General features: G+C 34.6%; 1 protein-coding gene across 6 annotated transcripts in view; it reads right to left on the bottom strand.

Annotated features, from left to right (window-relative positions):
* Window positions 1-1,691: 1,691 nt before the first annotated feature.
* The window catches only part of PTBP3 (polypyrimidine tract binding protein 3), a 101,541-nt gene continuing 75,445 nt past the window's right edge, over window positions 1,692-27,787 (bottom strand). For all 6 annotated transcript variants that reach the window (XM_082469181.1, XM_082469178.1, XM_082469179.1 and 3 more), the window contains 7 exons: window positions 17,041-17,118; window positions 14,465-14,610; window positions 14,209-14,242; window positions 11,468-11,560; window positions 10,254-10,470; window positions 7,079-7,156; window positions 1,692-6,927 (listed from right to left, as the gene is read on the bottom strand). In XM_082469181.1, the coding sequence (XP_082325307.1) occupies window positions 6,795-6,927; window positions 7,079-7,156; window positions 10,254-10,470; window positions 11,468-11,560; window positions 14,209-14,242; window positions 14,465-14,610; window positions 17,041-17,118 (779 nt within the window). In that variant the 3' untranslated portion in view covers window positions 1,692-6,794. The remainder of the gene's footprint in view (window positions 6,928-7,078; window positions 7,157-10,253; window positions 10,471-11,467; window positions 11,561-14,208; window positions 14,243-14,464; window positions 14,611-17,040; window positions 17,119-27,787) is intronic.

The following is a 27,787-nucleotide window of genomic DNA, read 5'->3' as shown; positions in this document are numbered from 1 at the left end:
GGTGCCCAGTCTGTGGCACTTTATTATGTCAGCCCTAGCAAACTAATATATATACTGTAGTAACTACCTTTTTTAAGAGTTAGCTTTCTCAAATTTGCAACTTGAAATTACACTTTTAAAGTTTTCAGAAGTAGGTAGGCATTTTTACTCTTCAGCAGAAAAAAACACCCCCAGCACTTAGGCAATGCCTTTAAATTGGTTTTGGCAGTTCTCAGAAGAGTATATAAACGCCCCAACCCCATGTACAGACCTTCAAGAACACGACCCTCACAGCACTTGGCAGGACAGAACTGCAACACCAGGGTGCGATGGAGAGTACTGGATAATGTTAAGGAGACCTGGGCTCTAGTCCAGACTCTGCCATTAAGTGGCTTGTGGCCTTGGGCAAGTCACTTCCTTCTCTGAGCCGCTTATCTTTAAAAGGTGGAAATTGAACTAGGTAGCCTCTTAGATCCATTTATGCTCAAAACTTTGTGACTGTTAATGATGGTTACAAGCCTCTGCTGTGTAAATAAGCATTCCATGGTCAAGCAAGTTTATAAAAACCTATTTGGCCATAGGGTTATTTTCTTTTCCTGATAAAAATGCCTCTAGATCTTAAAAAAAAAAATTGATCTAGTTACGTTCACGGAGACAATAGATTTTGGATGAGCCAGCAAAGATCAGCAGTAGTTACCTAGTTTTCTATTCCATTAAAAATAAATCCCACCCCCAGCCCCAAGAAAAAATTCCCACTTGTAAAAAGATGCTAGAATAGGGACTTCCCTGGTGGTCCAGTGGTTAAGAAACCATCTTCCAATGCAGGGGACATGGGTTCGATCCCTGGTCAGGGAAGTAAGATCCCACATGCTGTGGGGCAACTAAGCCCGCGTGCCACAACTACTGAGCCCCTGTGCTCTAGAGCCCGTGCACCACAACTAGAGAGAAGCCCATGTGCCGCAACTAGAGAAGCCCGCACGCAGCAACAAAGAGCCCACGAACCACGAGGTAAGATTCCACGTGCGGCAACTAAGACCCTACGCAAATAAATAAACATTAAAAAAAAAAGATCCTAGAATAAAAGATTAAAATAAATGACTGCTTAGACTCCTACAATCCAATAACGCTTCAAAGAACCTAGGAATAAAACATTTGCCTATGGAAAAGCAATATATAGGCAGCTGGTAACTGTGTTACCCTTTAATCAAAAAAAACACAAACTTGGTTTGAGGTCACACCTCAAAATGTCTCAAAATTTATGTATACTCATCCCCTAGGGAAGTCAAAAACTGAACTGGAAAAAATGTTCCAACTCTTCTTTGGCATTGCACATATACTGTGTGTGTGTGTGTGTGTGTGTGTGAGAGAGAGAGAGAGAGATGCAGAGAGAGAGCGAAAGACAGCACTCATGCAAATGTGCCAACATGTACTTGTACAAAGGGGGCGTGCCCCTGAAGAAGCTGTTTGTAGGACGGTTAGAAAAGCATTCTGTTTCTCAAAATGAGAACTGTTCCTTAACTAAAAGACAGGTGATTAGTAGACTTCAGGTTTTTCAGTTTTTAAAGTGGTATGAATATGTGCTTGCTATGCTCTCACTATAACAAGTTTAGATGGATGGCTATGACAAAGAAAATATGACATCATTAGAATTACAGGTAAGACAAGGGGAAACCCAAAGTACAGACAAGAACACAGAAATATTTTTAAGAGAGTACAGATGTCATGACATTTATTAAAAGGCATGCTACAATGCTATACTTGTTAGGAAAGAGATTAGAGATATCAAGTAATAGTCAGCAAATATACAAACTGAACAAAAATGGAATATATTGTAGTGTACAGAAGCTTGAATTAACCATGCACTACGCACTTAGAAAATATGTTTTTTAATATTTTATCTTCTCTTCGCATTTATAACATAATTCACTTCAATAATCACAGAATCCTTTTCTTCCAATGCCACAAACTGTGTTACAAATGAAAGCTGGTACTGCTGCTTATCAAAATATACAAGACAATTGATGTTTTATATAAAACCACTTTATATGTTAACTTGTTCCCAAAAACCGTTTTTTTTTTCTTTTTCTTTTTTGGCCTGGTTTTAAAAAATGTTGTTACAAATATTTACAGCATTTTCTTCTGTTAGATGAACATTCTTATAAACTGAAAAAGGGAATTTTATGAACAGACCACATAAAACACGAGACAATGTCAGAGGCTCCTAGCTGTGCTATTTTTTTTTTTTTCTTAAATACAGTACTGAAAATGCCCATAAAACCCATGTTGTCCTAATCCATTCTGTTCACATTTAAACTCCCATTTTCTCTAAGTAGTCTATTCGCCGATAGGAAATAGAAAGTAAAGGCCGCTTTGCACTGGATCTTCTTTCAGAAAGGAGCTTGGGAAAAGAAATGCTTAACAGAAAGGAGTCAAAACCAAAACAGTCAGTCTTTGGTCAGAGCAATGAGGTGACATTTTGATGCAAAACTTTGCTTGGTCAGCAATCTTTATAATTAGTACTTTTTGGATGTGGGATGAATTTTTTAAAGATCTGGGTAACAATGGTAAGGGGGAAAAAAGGCTAGAGTATGATTTTTTTTAATGACATCAAAAATAGCTATTTAAATATTTGTTATTACAACTACTACATAGATTAAAGAATTAAAAATAATGTAACAACAACAACAACAAAAATCTGTTTACAGTGCTGATTTAAGCTTGCCATGAGCAGCTTTCAATCATGACTATTATCACCAAGGTCACTGGACCAGAAAAATATCCCTGTTCTTTGGAACATATGCCTCAGGTTACAGAAACTAAGATGACTACCACAAAGATTAAGAGCAGCTCTGTTCTTGGACCTGCTCAATGCTATATAATGAATATTATGTGATGAAGGCAAAAAGTGTAACTGAGACTTCATTTTACAGTTACAACTGTTTGCTTGAACGGATGGTGTGTGGGACAACATTCTTTTAAAACTATAGTATGTATTTCCTGAAAACCAGAATACTGATACTACCTTAGTCTCAAATAGGAAGAAAAGATCAATTAAGACTACTGAAGAAGGCACATAACCTTTGGTCCTGTTTTGTTTTTCTCCCTCTATAAAACCCCCAAAACTAACATTTTAGTAATTTTCTATTTTTTAAATCATTCACAACTAGCTGTTAAAATTTGCTCTGAAAAAAGACTGCAAATAGTCTTGTAGACAATAACACAGCTCTTAAAAGACAGCTGAGTTATATTTTCTTCAAAGAAAAAGTTCTGTGCAATCTAAATTGTATTTCTTTTAGCACAATAGTAGAATATTTTAAGTCTGGCAGTTTTATTCTTGTTAACAATAGATCAAGACAAAGGAAAAGTTAAGAAAAATGCTTTTACGCATAGTCATGCTGTCTTTTTGGTTTTAAAAATAGCAGTACACACTAGGTTTTCTAAGAGATAGGCTGATAGTTTGGCAAACAGGGCTTTTAAGTGACTCACTGGGGGGAAAAACACATACTTTTGAGCTTGTCATCTTTTGTCCAAAAATACTTAGTGGAAACAGAAGAGGAATTATATGTTAATATAAATGTATAACCTTTGCTGCCTAATGACACGGAAGCTTTTAAAAGTTTATATAAAACTGATCAGAGACATTCATGAGAGTTACTTTTAATCAACTGAAGTTACTTTTAATCACCATCCTAGGTGGAGCCAAAAAAAGGCATTGCTTCCATAAGGAATAAGCAGGCAAAAATTGTGCCTCTAAAAACTGTGAGATTTGCAACTTTCAGCAAAATCAGAAACATGACTACAAATTAACATTACAATATTTAGCCTTAAACAACAAATTTATGGCATTCTGCAGGAGCTATTAGGTAATTCTGATACTCTCTTGTAAGTTATCAAATTATTAAGGTTATTTTTCTAGTTGTATCTCACAGGAAACACAATTTACTGCTATGCAAGTTATTTAAATCTCAAAGTAGAACTTTCTGGCATAAATTGCTACTGTTAAACGTGTACTGCTATTTTTTAATGAAGTCCTGAATATACATATTTTGTGTCAAAGTCAGACACCTCCAAAAATAAGACAATACTCCTTAAAATTAAGTAAATAAACTTAAAAATAGGATACTATGACAGCTCAACAGCAAAATAAACATTGCTCAGAAGATATCAACTAAATGCATGCCAAAATGAAAAATACAAAGATCTAGTTTTTCCACTGCCCTGATATTTTTAAATCTTTTTACAGAAACTATACCAACACAAATACTGTAGACCTCTATAATTCAAAGAGCAAATAGCCCAATATGGACAACATCCATGTGCTACAGCTAATTTTAGACACAAATTGATGGTTGCAAACACACTATTTTAAACAAGAATATCTCACCTTTTCCAAAGCTTAATTTGATTAATGTTCTTTGTCAATAAATTAAGATGTATGTAATGTGCATATGTATGTACGACACTAGAAAAGTGTATGTATATACACTTATCTATACACACACACACATACGTGCGCACAAATCCCTGAAAAGGATTCAAATGTTCTCTCTCAAATATAAAGGCCATTCCCTACTTCAAAATTACATTCAATACCATTGTGATCTCCCTTCTGCTACACTTCTGCTACACTTACACTGACTGTTATAGGAATCATGAATTAAAACTACACAATAATTCCTAACTAAAAAAAAACCAATTTAACATGCCATTGAAAATTATAATAGTGCCTGTATGGAAGGAAAAAAATGAAGCAATTTGGGGAGATTTCTTAAAATTGTTTTTTCCCCTTCCCTCTTACTCAGTGTTTTGGTAAAAATATATTTCATAAGTGAAAAAATAAAAATTAGATAAATGATTACACCTATCAGCTAATATTAAAACTGATCCATTTGAAAGATCTCAATATAGTGTCCTCCTTTGTATTCTACCAACTAATTGTTGCTCAGCGTTGAGTGAATTCTGCTTTTTAACAATTATCTTTTGTAGTCTCCAATTTTTTATAAAATTTCTTCCTGTGTTCAAATTAATGTCTGGAATATAGCAAAGAAATTGAAATATTCTTTTAAAAGGTGAGATGAGCCACTCTGAGAATCTGAAAAGTGTAAAATGGGTGGACAAAAATGACCCTTTTAACAAATTCTGCTTTAAAAAAATCCGATCAAGCACTGAAGGAATAATTAACAAAAGCAAAGTATCTAACTAAAAAGAAACAATTTTACATTATACAATCACTGAAGCAACATTAACATGTACTCTCACATTCAACTAAAAAGAGGGACAGAGTATGAGAAAGAATCCACCTTCTCATACTCCATATATGTGGGCACTCAGTAATGAAGTTACATTAACAAAGAAAAGCAAGTTCTCACTTGAGTATACGACAAAAACCAAGTACTCCTGAGACAAATTCTAATGCGTGATAAAGATCAGACAAGATCCAGAACTGAGACTGCATGTTATAGCCCCAAATTGGTATGCTATAACTGGCAATGACCACTATTGGTCACAATATGAAGAGGCCTACAGGTGTGCACTGAGTTATTCCCAAAACCGTTTAACCCTTCCTCACCCCATCTCTACACCAAAGCACCAAAAAATTTGAATAGAAACTATTAGTTATTGAAAATCACTTAAAATTGCAATGAAAAAAACTTTAAAATCCTTACCAAAACAGGGAAAGAAAAAACAAATGCTCACCAAGCCCACAATATAGCTTTCAAGATACTTAGATAAAAGTCTAACCTATTATATCATAAGCACATAATAAGGCACATAATAGGAAATTAAGTAAATACACAGTAATTCTGAATAAGTATTAGAGATTATAGTGGTACAAAAAACCCTTGAGATTGATTTTTTTCTAAAAGAAGACTTTACCAAAAATAACTTTTAAAAAATCTGTCAAACCATATGATAGACCTGAATATTTTCCTTAAGACTGTAAACTTTTTTCTGAAAACAACTATAAAAAAGTAGTTTATAAGTAGGATTATTTTTCTTTTTAAATTTTCCAAGATCATATATTATTAGGCAAGTGTCATTTTGAAATTTAAAACATGATTTTTCCTAATAAAATTATTAATTATTCTGACATCTTAATAGATCCTGGTTGGATTCTACTTAATTTCCCTGGAGATAGTTGAGACACTTCATTCTCCAAATAGTCTTAAAAAGTTAAAGATATGCAAAGGAGTGTCTTACAGTGGAAAAAAAAAATTGAAAGAAAACACGCAGATTTATAAATTTGCTTCCAATACAACCCAATTTGTTTATGTATAGTAAGTATCAGTATATGCCAAATAACTGATGTAACTTACAAGGGAACACAGTTTCCTAGAGGAGTCAAACTTCTGAATCATACAGTTAAAAACTTGGTTGTAGGTAATTTAAATTACTTATGTCAAGTAATTTTAAAAGTCTGTATGTTTAAATTTTTCAAACTACAAAGGAGTTTAGAAATGTTGTATAAGGCTGATCTGGACCCAAACGAAAAGAAAGACTGTCCTCTTGAAATCCAATTTAATAAAGGGAATTGAATTATTGAAAAATTTTTTTTTCCTGATTCTTTTTTCCTGAAGATTATTTTCATTTTAGAAACTATGGTACAAAGGAAAAACACGCCTCTGATGACGTATTGGCAGAGGGGAGAAAGGGAAAAGAGAACATCGTATGATTTTTTGAATATACTTGAATATCAAACTCAGGAAGAGTTATTTTTGTGAAAGAGGCAGAATTGGTCTCGAGCTGCTTCAGTCTATGTCTGAAGGTTTTACTGAAATTATGGTCCAGTCTTAGGAGAAAAATTCACAGAAAAGTTAGATTGTAGATTTTGAGAAGGAAACTCTGAGGTGGTGATTTTCTCCAAGGTCATGGTTATGAAGTTCAATGAGAGCCTGGATTGCTTCTTCCACAGATCCCAACTGAATGAGTGCCATTTTGCGATCTTTCCTGAAAATGGTAGAAGAAATAGAAAAAGCATATAGAATTAATTTTGCCTACAAACCTCTTCCCCAGCCCTAGAAGACTTCATTAAACTACCTTAAACATTTGCAGATCATATTAAATAATGTTAATATATTTCTTAAAAGCATGGACTTACTGAAAGAATTTAAAAGCCTTCACTGAACATCCGGCTTCTGTGAAAAGGTTCTTCAGATCATCTACTGTAACAGAGGGGCTGTGAAAACATTACAGAGAGAGTCAACTATCTTATCCCTAATTTTCAAATGATGCAAAGATTAACTCCTGAAATCATCAAGTCTCCAGAATACTTCACATTTCAAAGAGCATAAAGCCACGCAATGAAGACATGATTTGCAAGTGCCCTGAAAGATGTTCAAGGTTGATGCATACATGTTCTCAAACGATGGAATTTTGTCTCAGATCTTTTGCACAGGACATGGGCAGTATATAAAGAACAATAAAATCTTTCTATATTTATTCTTTCAATGGGATTATTACCCACAATTAACTCTAGTACTTCCAAAGATACTTCCCTAGCTCTGACTTGTCTTCTATGGTCCAGCGTTTTCCACTACTAGGCCAGTAGATTTTCAATTACTTTCAGGGTAATTATGAACATGTGTATGTGGTAACCAGGTTCTAAGATAGCCCCCAACTACTCTTGCCTCCTAGTATTCACACTTTTGGTACTCCCCTCCCTTATCTAATAAGGATGTCCTCTGTAACCCTCAGGGTATTGTAGAAATGATACATGTGACTTCTGAGGCTGAGAGACACTGAGATTTCCACCTTGCCCTCTCTTGAATCACTAGCTTTGGAAGAAACCAGCTGCTATTTCACGTGGACAATCAAGCAGCCCTATGGAGAGCTCCTTGTGGCAAGGAACTGAGGCCTCCTGTCAACAACTAAGCATACGGTGAGCCACTTTGGAAGTGGATTCTCTAGCCCCAGTTAAGCCTTCAGATGCAACCTTATGAGAGATTCAGCCAAAACCACCCAGCTAAGCCACTTCTGGATTCCTGACTTACAGTAACAATTTGAGATAATGAACATCTACTATTGCGTTAAGCTGTTAAGTTTTGGGGTGATCTATTACGCAGTAGTAGATAACTAATACAGTGGTCTATCACATGAGAGTCAACTGACTAAAAGTAGACTCTTCCTCATCTCACAACTCCCAGCAAGGATGGTGTTATAGAACAATAATTGGCTCTGCAAGGAGACAGATATAAGTTCACATTCTATTTTTCATTCACCTGGTATGTCACTCTTGAGTAAGTTACTTAATCTGAGCCTCTCACTTTCATTGTTAAAATGAAACTAACGACCTTTACTCCAAATGCTATTATGGATAAATTGCTAGAGACAGAATGTAGAATAGTGGTTACCAGGGACTGGGGGTAGACAGAAACAAGGAGACATTGTTTAATGGGTACAGAGCTTCAGTTTGAGATGATGACAAGGATCTGCAGATGGATATAAGTGATGGTTGCACACTATGAATGTACACTCAAAAACGGTTAAAATGGTAAAACTTAGGTTATGTATTTAACCACAATTTTAAAAGAAGGTTATTATGGAGATTAAATGAGGTAACACACGTAAAACACCACCACAGTGCCCAGACTTGGCAGATGGTTAAAAAAAGTATTAACATCCTTTCTCTCTTCTACCTACATGTCCGATGCAGGTTGCAACTTGAGACCAGCTCCTGGATAAATGTATTTAAGAGGGAGCCTGCTTTAGTATTTAAATATGTTGCCTCTCTCCCTGACTCTGTAGTGATGAGGTGCTAAATTTCTAGATTTTTTTCTCAAGTGACTCTTCCAGTTGCCTGGCTGGCATGAGGTTTGAGCCATTGCCCAATTCGGATTCAAGGTTTCTCCATATAGCCTAATTGGAGACTAGCTAGGAGCCTGGGCATTCAACAGCATTTTGAATAATTATTTTCTCTTCCTACTCAAATCCCATTCTCATTCTCAGAAATATTCCAGAACTGTACCCTTCTCCATTCCCTCAGTCTTTAACTTTTCACACACGTGCTCACACACAACTATACCCCACAGCTTTTACCCTTCCTTCCCAAAGCTTATCCCTCTTCATGTATTAGATTAAGTTATATAAAATTGCCACCTTGGCACTTCCCTGGTGGCGCAGTGGTTAAGAATCCGCCTGCCAATGCAGGGGACACAGGTTCGAGCCCTGGTCTGGGAAGATCCCACATGCCGCAGAGCAACTAAGCCCATGCACCACAACTACTGGGCCCGTGCTCCGCAACAAACAGAAGCCACTGCAATGAGAAGCCCGCACACCACAACAAAGAGTAGCCCCTGCTCGCCACAACTAGAGAAAGCCCGTGCACAGCAACGAAGACCCAACACAGCCAAAAAGTAACTAACTAACTAAATTTATTTATTAAAAAAAAAAAAAAAAGTTAAAACTGCCCCCTTTGTAGGTCAAGGATTTCAAGAATTAAAACTGGGGTTGCCAGGTGCTTTCTATAAAGGGCCATACAGTAAATTTCTTAGGCTTTGATGGCCATACAGCCTCTGTTGTAACTATTCAGCTTTGTTGTTATAGCTCAAAAGCAGCTATAGCTAACACATAAATGAATAAATATGGTTGTGTTCCATAAAACTTTATTTATGGAAGGTGAAATTTTAATTTTATGTAATTGTCTCAAATCACAAAAAATTTTTCTTTTGTTTTTCCCTAACCACTTGAAAATGTAAAAACCAATCTTAGCTCATGGGCCTTAACAAAAACAGATGGATTTGGCCCCTAGGCTATAGCTTGTCGATCTCTAAGTTAGATGATGACTAAAGAACAAGTCCGCTACAACACTGGTTAAATACAGAGTGGTTACAAGAAAATTTTTAGCTTTTACATATATATATGGCTTTGCAGCTTGTAGGTAAAAATAGAGAATTCCGTTTTACCAAATTCTTAGATACATAAATTATTTGATTTTGCTATGCTGGTCACTAAAGGGTCTTTACTTACACAAAAGGATGAATAAGTATACACCAATGGAATATTTCTGCACAGATTTTTGCCATTCTATAACTGAAAGGTAACTTAGTTGCTAATTCTCTGTTTGGAAAGAAAAATTTAAAACATTGCTATCTTTCACTTTCACAGTGTATGGTTAGATATAAACTTCTTAAGGCATGATGGCAAATAAATCATCTTACGAGAAATTAGTGAATAGGACAACTGCTACGTTAGAAGAATTTCAGTTTTTACCTCCCCAAACCATATACTGTAGATTATTAATCATCTAAATGAATAGTAACTAATTAGATACATACGGGATGTTGGAAAGATGCAGAGTAGCTGATGGTGGAAAAATATTCTGGAAGTTTTTAGAGCCAGGCTTTTTAAAGCGATGCAAAGGACTATTGCTAAAATCCTTAGTCAGACCTTGGTCTTCTTGTCCCTCTCGAGGAAGCTGAACTGCTTGATGTTTGGACAGTGTAGCACGAAGCACTTTCCCATAAAGTCTCTGACCACTCAGATGGTTCATTGCTGGTGCATAAGAAGAAAATAAGGAAAGTCTGGGTATTAAGATAGAGTCTCTGTAAAACTGTCTATCATAATTTTTATTTAGTCATTTAAAATTATACTGTCAATTTGAGGGCTTAAATGGCTTTAAATTTAAAAACTCTTATATACGAAAATGTATTACATGACTCTGTTTTTCTGTAATGAAAGAAAAGCAATATAACAAAAAGTAACTATTTTCCTAGCAGAGTGCTAGGAAGTTCCAGAATGCCTGAAACATACCACATGCTCAGGAAATGATTATTGAATAAATTAGCTTAATCTCAAGTAAATTTTATTTTTTTAACATCTTTATTGGAGTATTAACTGCTTTACAATGGTATGTTAGTTTCTGCTGTCTAACAAAGTGAATCAGCTATACATATACACATATCCCCATATCTCTTTCTTCTTGCGTCTCCCTCCCTCCCACCCTCCCTATCCCACCCCTCTAGGTGGTCACAAAGCACCGAGCTGATCTCCCTGTGCTGTGTGGCTGCTTCCCACTAGCTATCTATTTTTAATCTCAAGTAAAGCTTTTTTTAATAAAAAATCTGAGTAGTAATATTTCAACAGCCACTATAATAATAAACGGCCAGATTGCAGAATGACACTTTCTTGCACCATCAGTATGAAGTATTCCCAAACGGTTATGCCATGCAACAGTTCTAGAAAACTTAATTTGAAAGGAGAATAAACAAGCAAACAAACAAATAAAATGAAAGAAAACAAGTCATGTTTATTAGTTTAAAGCTAATGGAAAAACCCTAGAGTCAAAGCTCTAAACATCAACAATATATTCAAATAGATAAATGAACTTCAAAGAATAATAAATATTTTAAAATCTTAAAATATAAGCAGATCCAAATAATGCAGCTATTAACATAAGGAGGTACTCTTCCTACTAGCCATAAGTTTATTTTATAGGAAAATTCACATACAAAAGGGGCAGGTTATCATTATTATTATTAATCATTAGTACCTAGCTGAGCTTGATTTGCATCTGCCATCTGAACCAATGCATTTTCTTTCTTATTAAACATTATCTTCACTCGATGTACATCACCATATACTCCTAATTAAAAAGACAAAACAAAACAATGTTTTAATGCTGATTGTGTAATGTTCAATTAACTTTACTAACATATTTAAAGAAAGCTTCTTTTCTCATACTATATGCTTTCCCTGGGCAATTTCATACATAGGCTCCCAAATTTGTATCTCTTCTATGTTCCAGATTTATTAATCCAGTATCCCCTTTCACCTGGATGTCCCACCTGCTCTTTCCTGCACCCTCCTGTGTTCACTAACTCTGTTGATAAACAGTACCATCATGCACGTATTTGCTCCAGTCAGACATCTGGGAGTCATCTTTTGACTTACCCCTTTCCTTAGACACTTACATCCAGTCAACTACCAGCACTCATTGATTCTATGGCTTAAATATCTCTCACATTTGTCCACTTCTTCCCGTCCTCACTACCATCGAATCTATTATCACCATTTCACATCTGGACTATCATCATAGCCTCCTAACTGATCTCATTACATCCATTTTTTCTATGCTAGTGTTCCCCAAAGTGGGTCCCACATCCCCAAAAGCAAGCAAAATGATTCACTGGGGTGTGGGAGGAAAATAAACTTTTACTTATCCTGATTTGTTTATATAAACCAGTATGAAAAACTACATTTTACTAATTTTCAACATATAGAAGAAATTATACACAGAAGTTTCTACAGTATGAAGGGCATTCTCTCATTTTTTTAAATTTAGTGTATTAAAATATATTGCAATTTATGTGGAACAGGGTATCACCAATATCATAAGAATAAGATCTTTAAACAGTAGCATCATTACCATACTTTGTAATAGGATGAGAGAATGACTATGACAATCTTCAAGGCACACAAAGGAGTATTGGTTATCTTGTGGGCAAGCCCCTAAGAGCAACTAAACTTACGAGATGAATGGTAGTTTTAAAATTAAAAAAAAAAAAAAAGCCAAGTATTCCAAATTTGCTGTCCTTTTCAGAAATGACAAGTGGCTGAAATAGATACTCCGTAAAAAATAACACACAATTTGTTCTTCAACCTGAGGGTGATATTTTTCTAAAGGAGTGAGAAATTAACTACTTTTGGAAAGAAATGTGCTCTGGCTATTAAAGAGACATATGAAAATTTAGCATTAATAAATGATTTTGTTAAGGAAAATTACATAAATGTGTCATGAATAAAAACTTTTATAGTAACTGCAAATGAGTATAAAGCTTCTCCGTGGGGTGATAGAGATGTTCTAAAATTGGACTGTGGTAATGGCTGCACAACTCTGTAAATTTACTAAAAATCACTGAATTGTACATCTGAAGTCACAGAATTGTAATGGCTGTAAATTATAACTCAAAAACGCTGTTAAAAAAACCTATTACCCACTCAAAAAATTTGAAACAATTTTCCATCCTCTTAAAAATTCTTCCACATGAAGAGTACTAGTGAGTTTTAACCCTCTTATGCTAATGTAACAGTTTTCAAGATCAACTAATTTAACAAGAGGAAAAATGGAACTTTTCTAGGTAAAGTACAACAAAATTTAGTGGATTAGACTGAAAAATTAGTATCATAATTATTTAGTACAGCAACAATGAAACACTTCCATTCAAATCGCCTTTTTTTTTTTTTTTTTTGGCCGTGCCCACGCAGCTTGCGGGATTCTCAGTTCCCAGACCAGGGACTGAACTCAGGACCTGGCAGTGAAAGCACTGAGTCCTAACCACTGGACCGCCAGAGAATTCCCTTGCATATCTTTATGAGGTATCTTTTTCATTTATGACAACCATTAAGATCAAGTACTAAAATAAAGTGAATTTAGAATCAGTTCTTGGGATACTGAATCAAAATGAAAAAGGTTTTTGAAAATAATGAAGCATATTAAATCATACTTCTCACTAAATGTTAATAGATTTTTATTTTAAAAAGTGTCATAAGAAAAATCTTTAAAATATTAAATATCACTTCATTGCTCTTATATTTCTGTTTGTACATATTATGCTAAAGAGTGTAGTAAAAGATGGATGAAATTTATGAATAATTAATCATATATAGATTAGGAGTACATGCTAAATATTTTTTTTAACTGAGAGAGGCACACTATTGGGAAGTTAGGGGATTATTTTTAAAATCAACATCTCATTATGCCTCTCTCCTGTTTAAAACTAGTCAATGGATTCCCACTGTTCTTAAGTTAAAAACGAAGCTCTTTAATATAGCTTACAAAGCTCTTAATGACCTTGCCCCTATCCATCTGCCCAGCTTCAACATGTCTCTCCCTTACACTCTCCATTGAGCTTCCTTCATTTCTATGTTCCACGAGTTCTGTCTCTCACTGCTACTATCTGTGAAAGGACATTTGCCCTCCCTTTCTGCCTGGCTAATGTGTCCTCATTTTTCACAAGTCAGCTTAACTATCATTTCTACTGGTACATCATCTTTGATTCCCTCAGCTAGGTTAGGTCTCCCAGCTGTATGTTCCTATTACAATCTCTATTTCCCTTTTTATAAAACTTTGTTCTAACTGTAATCACTTACTAAGTCTTCCTTGCTATTCTATCCTCAGTGTCAAACACACTAGTAGGCACAAAGCGGTAATAAATATTACTGACTGATGCAATATGCTCAATTCACATCATAGATGATATAAAAAACAGCAAAAAAAAAAAAATTACTTACCAAATAGGATAAAAAGTCCATGTGGTGTAATAAGCTGTTTGAAAAGGATAACACAAAATATCAGTGTCTAAGTAAAAATTTTAAGTAAGTTTACTTGTTCAAAGCACTGACTTTTTACATGCTGCTTCTATATATACTAGTGATGAATTTTAATAAAAATTCTTAAAATAAACATTTTCATTGAATTTAACTCTAGGTCAGAAGCTACAATACCTCCTCCTGAAAGACTTTTTACATATAATACTTTTCAACTCACATCAGGATTAAGATTGGTGACAAGTAGAACAGAATTTCCCGGTATACCACCAGCCCCAGGAATGGCCATCCTTCCAGTGACAGCAGAGGAGGTGATTGTGAGAGGACCAAGAGCTCCGGGACCTAGTCCAGCTGGGACTGACAGACCTTTTCAAAACATCAAAAGCATTTCATATTCTAGTTATCTGGAGAATTACAACACTTAATACAACTTAAGTAAATAAATGAAGACAAAAGCAAAAATAGAGAAGAAAATGTTTCAAAGCTACCATAAGGATAACAAAGGTCAGTTTTCTCCCCTCCAGAGTCTGTCTGGAAGTAGAGCTCTTTATTCACTGATACTATCATACTTAGTACTTTATTATTTATACAGTGCTTTGCAGAGCAACCAAATTCCCTGGTCTTAAAAGCCATTAGGTTTTTCAAAGGGTCTATAACTACAAGTACTCCTTCTATTTCTTGAAATAAATATATTCCAGCACATTTCTCTGAAGTAGATGTTATTTTCATATTGACTTCTACCATAAAACCAGATACATATTTTTGTAAAAAGTCCTTCAGCAGAAGTCACATATATGCATGCTAGGTAGTAATGCATGTTCTAAAATTGGACTGTGGTAATGGCTGCACAACTCTGTAAATTTATTAAAAATCACTGAGTTGTATATCTAAAACAGGTGAATTATATACATACATTCTGCATGGGGAAAAAACATTTTGTAACCTTGTAAAACATTATTACCATCAAGAACAAATTTCTAGAATTCAATATTCTTTTGCAGCAAGAATTTTCAGAGCTCTCTACTCCCCCAGATATTTCAGAACTACTGCAAGTTCTACAATACTGGAATATTGACACTATATACTATACCTAAAACACTACACTTCCTCAGAAGGTCCCACTATTTGTATTCTCAGCTTAAAAATTATCTAAGATAAAATCTCTAGTTGATATAAAATGAACCAGTTCTTTAATTTATTGATTCTTTAAGCTCAAAATTCCTTATAATAGACAGAGTCTGGCCAGTTTATCACAAATTATGTAATTAAATTGCAATATAGTTTACAATCATACTATTCTGCTTGACAATCTAAGGAAAGTTATTACTACCATCATCTTGCTGAATTTTAAAACCGTACAGATCACCTTCTTAGGGTGGATGCTTTTCCATGAAAACTATACTCAGTAGTCTTTTGCATGACCTCTTCCCATGCCCCTGCAACTTTTGAATAACTTCCTTAAGACTATTATATACCGCCAACACTACACCTTAGCTACACTGTAGGGTATATACATGTGTGTATGTGTATATGTACATCCCCCTGCTACACCTTAAAAGTCTTATCAACTCAGGAGCCCTCTTTACACATTTTTTCTCTTTCTTAACATCTACTACAGTGTTTTATACATACAGTGTGTAGAAAGAAATAACTAAAATGAGGGAAACCATATATCACTACCTCCAAATGTATAAAAATTAAACTTTTGGGAGCTTCAAACACATAAAAACAATGTATAATGCCTTCATTTTAATGAGATAGGTAGAATTACTCACTTAATTAAACATACGTTAAGATGTCTTAAAACCACCAAAAACCTAAAACTTAAATGAACCTCAACCTTTTAAATCACTCTTTTCTTTTTAGTTAACTTCATCCTCTCCAGTTAAGAGAGTAGTTAAAATTCCCAGAATTAGAAAGGTAGGATACAAAGATTATTGCCAGAAAGCAACTATGTTGCAATTTAAAATAGTTATATTCATAAATCAGCTGGAAGCTGTAAAAAGGTACTGTGTAGACTAGGCTTAACACTAAGCCACTCTTCTTTCTAATCACCAACCTCAAGTGTATTCGTTAAGCACCAGCAATAAAACCATAAAGTATTTTTTTCTCCTCCTTAAGCTATGATCAAATTCATTTTGTTTACTATTTGGAAAAGAGTCAGAGAGTCATTATCAAAGTATTAACCGATTGCTATCTCTTAATTATTTCTATTACTTAAAGAAAAAAAATATTTTTTTTCTGAAATAAAACAGCATGCATACCCTCTACGGTAATCTTCTAAACCCATTAATCAAAAAAACAAAAAAAGAGGATTTACAAATAAGTTTAACAGTAAATGTTTATTAATTCAAATGTTTGCTGACTGCATACTATGTATTAAATGCCATCAAAGGCATTTAAGGACACAAAGATAAATAAGACACAAGTCTGTTTAACATGTAATTGATAAGCTTATAAGCAAGCAGTTATATATTTTGTGTAATAACCAAAAAAAGGCAAATCAGAGATTATTTAATACAGTCAACCTATAGTTATCTGTGCCAATGGCAAGTATAAATGATGCAGAATATACAAGGGAATTTTGGAGTTGAGAATGGAACCAGAGAGAATTATTTATAAACACAAGGAAGCTGTGCATCATATATTGTACATGAGCCACTTCCATGATTGAAACACCTAATGCTTTTATTATAAATCCTTCAAATATGGTAATATTTTTCATTTTGATAAGTTCCTGGAAAATATAGACCATCATTAAGAAATCATTTCAAATTCAACTTTAGAGTTAGTCACCTGTAGCTTGAGGAAATCCAATGGCTGGGGCAAATCCAGCAGCCCCTGCATATGGTGAGGAAATTATTCCTGGTGCACCTAACGGGGAAGAGAAGCTAAAATAAATATACTACCTTCTATAAATATGGTTATCATAGCAATATAAAATGGCTATATGAAGGTGTATTACTGATAAAGAGATTCTGTTACAGAGTAAAGATTTGTTCAACAGGTGATCCTTAATGGTAAGTAAAGAGCCTCTGCCACTTTCAGAAGCTAACCCCTTTCAACTGGGTTCAAGGTTCAAGAGTACAGCTAAAATATTATTTAATTTTGAGTTATTAGTTTGCTATTTAGTTTTAGTTTAGTTTTGTTATTTAAGTTGATATTCTTTTCCTTATTTAGAGCATTGTTTCTATGCAAAAATCATCAAATACTTATTAAATTGTACTGTACCTGGGGGGTACTGTGCTGACAAAAAGAAATATGAAATAAAAATCCTTGCCTTTGAGAGGCTTTACAAACTAAAAGTATGAATTACAGGAGATTCACATGCTGAGGATCTAGGGGTTTAAATGCAAATATACTGCAAGTGGTCTAAGAAGAAGGGATTGCAAAGGATCACTATGATTGTTTGAAGGTCTCTCAGGAGGTAAAACTTGAGCTGGACATTCAGTAAGTGAAAAGCAGTGCTTAGTGTGCACTGGATGCTAAACAAAGGCTGGTATTCCCTCTCCTTTTAGAAGCCTGGCGACTGTGAACCATCAATAAAAACAAGAGTTAGTTCCAATGGAGGACTCAGTACTAGTAGGAAAACAATTTGGTTTGGGACAAGTTAAGGTTGAGGTGATAGTAAGACACTCAAATGGGAATGCCACAAGTGGAAATGAGGGGGCAAACGCAGAATTTCTAACTATTACAAGACACAGATTTGTAACTCATCTATATAGAAATAAATGTGAAAGCCATATGAATGAGAGCTCCGCTAAAAAGGGCACAAGGCAAGAAATGAAGAAAGCTAAAAATAGAACCTGGGAGTATTAGTACACTTAAGTGGTAGAGGAAGCAAGAGGAACATTCTAAGGAAAAGAGAAAAAGAGAACAACCTTAGAAAGCAAAACAAAACAGTGAATTATAATGAATTACAGTCCCTCAGGATCTAGAGACATAGAGTTTTAGGGGAGGGGGCCTTCCATAAAAGTCAAAGAGAGTGAGAAATGTAAAAGGTAAACAATAGTTTTAGAGCAACAGTGAGAAGCTGCACTGTAAGAGTCAAAGGGAAGGTTTTGGGGTTTTTTACCCTAATGATAGGCTGATATGCATATTTATAGGAAGAAGTATGTAGGCTACATTTTCCAGAGGAGTTAAAAGATCATATAAGTTTATTCTCTTCATTAAAGATAATTATTTAACAGAATTTATTAAATATGTAGCTGTGATTAAAATAATTCAAGAAAATACAGTCATTGAGAGACTTCAGGGACAGAGCTAGCAGCGAGAACCAACAATAAATGAAGACACAGAAAATGAGAATAACTGACAGAGTAAGTGATGAAATAAGAAGGGAAACATATATTTATTGAAAGCACATTAGGAGGCAAGCATTCTTCTAGTGCTGAGGAAGCAATGAATAAAGCAGACAAAAATCTCTGCCCTTGCTAAACTTACATTCAAGTAGGCTCAAGATCATAGGTAAAATGAAAACAGAAACAGACTCACAGACTTAGAGAAAGAACTTATGGTTACCAGTGGGGAAGGGTGGGGGGGAGGGATAATTAGTGAATTTGGGATTGACATGTACACACTGCTATATTTAAAATGGATAACCAACATGGACCTATTGTATAGCACAGGGAACTCTGCTCAGTATTATGTAACAACCTAAATGGGAAAAGAATTTGAAAAAGAATAGATACATGTATATGTATAACTGAATCACTTTGCTGTACACTGGAAACTAACAAAACATTGTTAATCAACTATACTCCAATATAAAATAAAAAGTTAAAAAAAAGATGATAGGTAAAATGATTCACTTTCATAACAGAAATAACTATATTTAAGGCATAAAGGAAGACTTATCAGAGAGGCTTCAGTACAGGTATGAGTTATCGTGAAAATTTACACTAGAAAATTAAATATAGGAAGAGATATGGTAGGGCTTCCCTGGTGGCGCAGTGGTTAAGAATCCACCTGCCAATGCAGGGGACACGGGTTCGAGCCCTGGTCCAGGAAGATCTCACATGCTGCGGAGCAACTAAGCCCATGCGCCGCAACTACTGAGCCTGCGCTCTAGAGCCTCCAAGCCACAACTACTGAAGCCCAAGCGCCTAGGGCTCGTGCTCCGCAACAAGAGAAGTCACCACGATGAGAAGCCCACGGACTGCAATGAAGAGTAGCCCCTGCTCGCCGCAACTAGAGAAAGCCCGCGCGCAGCAACGAAGACCCAGCGCAGCCATAAATAAATAAATAAATTTTAAAATATATTTAAAAAAATAAGAAGAGATATGGTAGATTGTATTACTGTTGCCAAGTATTCACTTGACCCTTCCATGTAACTCTGGTCAGTCATGTGACTTGCAGTGTCTCCTGTGGGAGGAGCATACATTTCTATGCAACACCCACTGCACTCAGTCATGTGATAGGAACACACGGACAGACAGGACATAAACTGCCTCTATGCAGAAGCTTTAAGAGGCATTATGGGTTTACACCAGCTCTCTTATTTTTTTACTCTCTGCCACAAGAATGCCATGTCTCAAATGTAGTGACACCTTCAGCCTGGACCCTCCATCAAAAAGACATGTGAAGGAAGTTTGCAAAAGCTGATTTGCAGCTGTTTAAGTGTCAGTCATGTGAGAGGAATGAATGTTAATTGCTGTAAACCACTGAGATTTCTGGGAAGGGCAAGGGATGTACTTTTAAAACAAAGAGACTAATACAAATGGCTATGGGGTGGGGGGTATGAGGCAGAAAACTTGTAGTAGGTTTTAGAGAAATGAGGAAAATTCTTGAGATAACACTCACTGAACATTAAATAGCAAAAAATGAAAGAATTGGCAAACAATTACCAGGGCTAAATTTTAAATAATTGTTTCCAAGTAAAATATGATTAACAAGAACATTTGTTAATACTCGACAAAAGAATCATTTGTAAAGTTTCTGTAAATCTACATTCCTCAAATAAGCAGAAACAGAAACATTTTAGCAAAGCAACCAGTTAGGCAATGGTTTACACAAACTTTTAAGAAAAAGGTTTAAGATTTGCATAACTAAGAATACATATTTTACATTTGGAAAAGGTACTACCACAACAGCAATTAAGGTAATACAAATGAAGAGATAACATTTTTACCTATGAAATCAGTTTACCAGTGTTATTTATAATAGGAAAGCCCTAAAGAAACAAGCTTAATGTCTAAGTTGGAGAATTATTATATAAATTATGAGTCACTAGACAAAATACAGAGCCATTTAAAATATTACAAAGAGTATGTACTATGTAAAAAAAGCACAATTATTTTGTTTTTCAAAAATGTTGGTACAGTAGCAGACTAAATAATACAGACCAACCTTACTGTAGATATGCCCAAAGGAAGAGTAAAAAGATCTTAAAAAAAAAAAAAATCTAAGCGCTAACAAAATGATTAGGAATAAACCAGGCCAAAAACCAAACTCTGTGAAACAGCTAGGTTTTATCAGCCTCATGTATAATAGACAAGATACAAATCCCAGGGTCAGCCCAAGGAAGGAAGTCAACAGGGGACCTCCATGGCATTAATCTAGACGTGTAAGCCTAAAATAACCCATCCCATTACCTACTCCTCCTACCTTCAGAAGATTGCAAGGAAAGTTGCCTTGGTGTCTAACAGATAAGAGACAAAAAAGTTCCTGAAAAGTTAAAAAAGCAAGCTTTCATGCAAATTTGCAGCCCAAATTCACATTTCTTAGGAGTTCAAGGGAAGATTAATAAAATTATAGATTTAGATTGAAATGGTCCCAAACACAGATCCTTTACTGAGGCAGACAAGCAAATTCTTTCTGGAGGAACATACCATCTTGATACTAAGCCTCAAAGAACTCTCACAATTCCCCAAGTAAAATGAGAAACTCAAAAAGAAAAAAAGAAAGTAGAAAAAGAAATACCTAATTGCAGAAAAATAATTGCAAAGATTTCAGATATTGGAATTATCAGATTTTATTTTATTTGATTTTAAATAGTATGTTTGAAGAAATAAAAGCCATGCTGAAAAATATCTGTAGGGAAGATACTTTAAAAAAAAAAAAAAAGAACCAAGAATCAATAAAATTTCTAGAAATAAAAAGCACAATTACTGAAATCTAAAATTATCAGCCAAATTTAACAACAGATTAGACAAAGGTGAAGAGACCATTAGTAAAATGAAAGTCCCTAAGGAATTATTTAGGATGCAGCTCAGAGACATAAAGAAATAGAAAATATGAAAGGTTGAGATACTTGGAGTAAGAGAGTAGAACAGGTCTAATCAAAATTCCAGAAAGTAAGAAAAGAAACAGAGTGAAGGAGAAATATATGAGAAGATCATTTCTAGAACCAGTAAAAGACAACAATCCACCAAATCAAGAAGCTTTTTGAGCTCCAGGTAGAAAAAATAAATCCTTAAACAGACACATCATACTGAAACTACAGACATCAAAGATGAAAAAAAAAATCTAAAGAATAGCCAGAGAGAAAACAGCAGTAATTAGGTTGACAGCTGACCTTCCAAGAGCAACAATGAAAACCAGACTACTGTGTACTGATTTCTCTAATACACTGGAAAAAAAACCCAAAAAACCTGTCAACCTAGAACTCTATATATCTTTTAAAACTGACAACAAAATAAAGACATTTCTGAGGAAATGAACACTTCAAACATGTTAACACAGACCTTCCCCTTAAGTGAATACTAAAGGATATCCTTCCGGCAGAAGGTAAGCAATCCCAGATGGCATATCTGAGTTGCAAGAAGAAATGAAAGGCCTTAAGAGAGTTATATATGGCTTAATCTAAATGAACACTGATTGTATAAAATAATACTAACAAATTGAAATGTTAAAATCTAAAAAGTTTTAAACATAATAATATCTTGAGTTAGGAGGAGGTAAGAGAAGGTAAAAGGAGTTAAAGTGTCCTAAAGTTCTTGTATTATATAAGAAAAGATTACAGGTATCGATTAACTCTATATTTTGGTAAAATAAGTATGAAAGTTAAAAATCCTAGATGAAAATACAAAACAGTGTTAAACTTCGAAAACAGTAGTGGGAAAAACCAAATAATAAACATTAATTCAACAAATATTTTTTGGGTCTATTTTGTGTCAGAAACAAATATCAGCAAACTAAGTAGAGAAGAAAAAAAACTACCTTGGTGAAGCTTATTTTGACTGATGAAAACATAATTAAACAATAAACACAGTAAACAAGTTAACTGCATACGTAAGAAGGTGATAAATACTACTAAAAAAATAGAACAGGAAGAAATCAGGAGTACTGAGGGAAGGCTGGTCAGGGTAGGTCAAAGAAGGCAGCAGGAGCAAAATCTGAGGGTATCTGGGAGAAAAGCCCTCCAGGAAGAGGGAATAACTAGTGGAACAATCTGGAGGTGGGAACATACCTAACATGTTTTAGAGGGATGTCAGTTTGGTGGGCAAAAGGAGCAAGGGGAGAACATCAAAGGAGATATGTCAAAAGAGTAAAATTGGAGTGGATGGTATGGGGCTTGAAATCCAATGTAAGGATGTGGGCATTTACTCTGAAAGAAATGGGAACCTTTCAGCATTAGACTGAAATGATATGACTTATTTCTCTTTTCTAATTTACATACAATAAACTGTACAAGTACAAAAGGCAACTGATCTGCTTTCTGTCACTAAAGATTAGTTTGCATTTTATAGAATTATATATAAACAGAATCATATACCAGGTGTTCTTTTTTATATGGCTTCTTTCATTCATAATAATGTTTTGTCTGGCTTCTTTCATTCAACATAAGCCTGTTGTCCTTAACAATTTATTCCTTTTTATTGCTGAATAGTATTTCATCGCATCGATAAACTACATTTTGTTTATCCATTCACCTGTTAATAGAATATTTCCAGATTTTGGCCATTACAAATAGAATTGCTATGAACGTTTGCATACAGGTATTTGTGTGGACACTAACTTTTTCACTTCTCTTGGGTAAATGACTAGGTCATATTGTAGGTGCACATTTAACTTAAGTAACTGGCAAACTCTTTACCAAAGAGTTTCCTAAATTTTACATTGCCATCAACACAGTATGCTGGTAAAAGATGCTCCACATCCTTGGTACAGGAAACTTTTTAACTCTAGCTGTTCTAATGGGTATGTAATATCATCTTACAGTAATTTAATTTCCATTTCCCTGATGACTAGAGATGTTGAGCACCTTTTCACGTGTTTACTGCCATTCATATACCATCTTTTGTAAAATATCTTGTCAAATCTTTTGGCCATTTTTTAATAGTTTGTTTTCTTATTACTGAGCTATAAGAGTTCTTTATATAACTTGATATAACGAATTTGTCTTATATATATGTGTTGCAAATATTTTCTTCAAGTCTACAGCTTACCTTTTGGTTTTCTTGATGGTACCTTTCAATCAGTGAAATTTTTAAATGTTGATGTATGTACAATATATAAATTATTTCCTTTTATGGTTTGTGCTTTTTGTGTTTTACCTAAGAAACTTTTGCATATCCCAAGGTTACAAAGATTTTCTAAGTTTTTTTTTTAATATAAGATTTATTTGTATGTTTTGTTTTGGCCGTGCCACACAGCATGGCATGTGGGATCTTAGTTCCCTGAACAGGGATCGAACCCACACCCCCTGCAGTGGAAGCTCGGAGTCTTAACCAGTGGACCGCCAGGGAAGTCCCCTCTCCCATGTTTTATTCCAGGAGTTTTATAGGTTTAAGTTTTACATATAGATCTAAGATCCATTTCAAGTCAATGTGTCAGTATGGTGTGAGATACGGATCAATGTTTATTCTTTTTCCAATATGGATATCCACCTGTCCAAAAACTACTTGTTGAAAGATTTTCCTTTCCCTATTGAATTTTTACACTGGCAATTTTGCTCAAAATCAACTCACTACATACATGTGGGTCGATTTCTAGACTCTATATGCTGTTCCATTAATTTTATATATCTAACCTTTCAACACTATCAAACTGGTTTGACTACTGCAGCTTTATATTAAGCCTTGCATTTATTTCCTTTCACTATTTTAGATACTTTTCCATTTCTATGTAAATTTTAGAAGTTCAGTGCATCTTACTAAAGTACGAGAAAAATTAGAGTAGTTAGAGAAAGAAATAAGAGTTTATCAAGGTTGCTGAATATGAAATCAAGAAACAACAACACTGCATTTGTATATTAGCAACAGTTTAAAAACCAAATAACAGTGATGGCTAAAACTTACAGGGCACCATTCTAAGCTCTTTACATATATTAGCACATTTAATACTCATCACAACTCTTACCTGTTAAGTACTATTATTATGTTCATTTCACATATAAAGAGACAAAAGTACAGAGCAGTTAAGCAATTTGCCCAAAGTTACACGGATCATAAAGATTGGTCTAGAATTAGAATCTAAAAAGTATGGCTCTTAGGAATAATTCTAACAAAACATATGCAAACCTTTATGGGGAAAAGTCACCAAACTTTACTCAAAGACACTAAAGAATATACAAATGAATGGAGATATGTACAATATTCAAAGACTGGAAGACTCTATTGTAAAGATGTCAATTATCTTCTAAGTGATTTATAAAGTCAATATAATCCAATCAAAACCCTAATAGTGCTTTTTTCCCCCTTTGAGGACTTGAAAAGCTGATCCTAAAATTCCTAAGTGTAAATGGTCAAGAATTGCCAAGATACTCTTGAAGAATAAGTGAAGAGACTTAACACTATCAGATATTGAGACTTGTGGTAATGACAAAAAGAAAGACAGATAAATAGACCAATGGAACCATGCTCAGAAAACTACTCATGCATATATTAACCTCAAGTTAATGGTATGTGTTAATTCTGAAACTACTTTTTGTGTATTATAGGAGTGAGCAAATAAGTAAATATGTTGAGGCTAATGGAAACTAGATTTCTCATTCTTGAAGAAGGGAATCACCAATATGAAAAAAAGGGTGCTGAACTGGAATTGGAGTTATCAGTTAAAACTTGTGGTTTTTTTTAAACACAAACACACACACGCACACACACAGAGAAATATATTTATGAAGTACACATACACATATATCCTAGTCATGTCCATTTAAAGTTCCTAGAAGCAGTGACACCCTATTAGCAATAAACACATATAATGCCTTGATACTGATTTCCAAATACTATTTCCTACTAAAAGGAACCAGGGCTCACCGGAGTAATGGCTGACTGCAGTGTTAAGGCAGGGAAAGTAAAGACGATCTGAAATCTCTTCTGCCAGAAAGTAAGGAAGTGTTCAAACAATGATGAAGATATGTCAAAAGGCCACAGAAGCTAGTGTGAAAGGGCTCCCACTGGCCAGATCTGGGAGAGTTTGAACATAAAATGAAAAATGATACTATGAAATTAATACCCATAGAATAAAATAAGAACCTGCAAGTTCATACTAACATGAAAAAATAAATACAATGAATAGTAAATAAGCCACAGAGAGCTAATGTACTGTATAATGAATACAGACAACAATATTATACTAAAACTGTGTAATGTGATAAATATCACTACAACTGAATATTACAATATATAAATACATCAAAGTAGCACATTATAAACCTTAAATTCACACGAATTTATGTAATAAAAATGAATGAATGAATGAATGGAGTGGTGGTAAGAAAAAAGTTCTTTATAATAAAATCTCAGCTAATAAATGAGAAGGAATGACAGAATTAGCAAATCACCAATATAGCAACAACTACCAGGGTAACAACTAATTTAAGCAATGGATGTTAAAACTAAAGGGTGAAAAGTCATAAGAAACAGGCTATTTTTATAGTCTCAACATACCCTCCTTACAAGGATATGTTGTTAATTACAAAGAGAAAAACAGTAACTTTACAGGGAAGAAACTTGGCAGAAACCACCTTAAGTGATCAAGGTTAATATCACCAGGAATAGGATAAACTGGCATTATGTGTCTCCTGATGTAATGAAATGAGAAAGACACAACTTTATTTCAGCCAAAAAACCAGACACGCATGTTGGGAGAAATTCTATTATATACCCAACCCTGAACTCTTCTAAAATTTAAAGGTCATAAAAGACAAAGAATGAGGAAATGTTCCAAATTAAAGGACTCCCAAGAGACATGACAAATAAATTAACCTGATACTGAGCAAAATTTTCGTATGAAGAACATTATTTTCACAACTGGCAAAAATTTTAAAAGGTCTATGGATTAGATAATAGTATTGTGTGAATGTTAATGTCCTGATTTTGATAACGGTATTTAGGTAAGAATGTCTTTGTTCCTGGAAAATATACAGTGAGTATTTAAAAGGGACACCATGCCTGCAACTTATTCTCCAATGATTCAGAGGAAAAAAACACCACCACCACACACACACTCACACACACATATAAACAGATGATAAAGTAAATGTGGCATGATGTTAATAACTGGGGAATCTGAAGGATATTAGGGAATTCTTTGAACTATTCTTGCAACTTAAAGTATTTCAATAAAAAGTTACTAAAATACTATCAACTTTAAAATATAAGTATTTATAACGTCAACGTAATAAAGGATTTCTTAAACATGACACAAAAACACAAATATAAAGGAAATGGCAAATAAATTTGACTACATAAAAATACCATGGAGGGGGCTTCCCTGGTGGCGCAGTGGTTGAGAATCTGCCTGCCAATGCAGGGGACACGGGTTCGAGCCCTGGTCTGGGAAGATCCCACATGCCGCGGAGCAACTAGGCCCGTGAGCCACAACTACTGAGCCTGCGCCTCTGGAGCTTGTGCTCCGCAACAAGAGAGGCCGCGATAGTGAGAGGCCTGCGCACCGCGATGAAGAGTGGCCCCCGCTCGCCGCAACTGGAGAAAGCCCTCACACAGAAATGAAGACCCAACACAGCCAAAAATAAATAAATAAATAAATTTATATAAAAAAAAAAAATACCATGGAGACAACGAACCAATAAGCCAAAACTGAGAGAAATTATTTGCAACACATAATACCAACAAAGGACTAGTGTCTAGGATATATAAAGAATTCCCACAAATAAACAAGAAAAGACAAACACAAAAACAGGCAAAAGTATTAACAGAAAATTCATAAAGGAGAATGGCCAATAAATAAATTAAAGTTAAGTTCAACCTCATTGGTAATCAAGAAAATTTCACAGCAGCACTGTCCATAATAGCCTCAAACTAAAATAACCCAAATGTCTATCAACAGTAGAATAGATAAACAAACTGTGGTATATTCATACAATGGGAATCTATACACTTGACAGTATTGACAATGAATAAGCGATAGCCACATATGTGAACATGGATGAATCACAAAAGAAAATTATCTTGGAGCAGGGAGAGTGGGAACACAGTAAATGAGAGGGGTACAAACAGTGCTTCTTCAGTATGTGTAAACATTCTATTTCTTAATCTGGGTAGTAATTACATGGGTATTTAAAACTGTATTCACGTGTTTTACAAGCTTTTCTATAGGTATAATATATATCTCTAAAAAGAGGGACAGAATGCTC

This window comes from Balaenoptera physalus (assembly GCF_965194825.1).
Source record: "Balaenoptera physalus genome assembly, chromosome: 7".
In the NCBI taxonomy this organism is placed as follows: Eukaryota; Metazoa; Chordata; class Mammalia; order Artiodactyla; family Balaenopteridae; genus Balaenoptera; species Balaenoptera physalus.
Note: the sequence above shows the minus strand (reverse complement) of the source record. Positions and strands in the feature narration are given on the sequence as shown.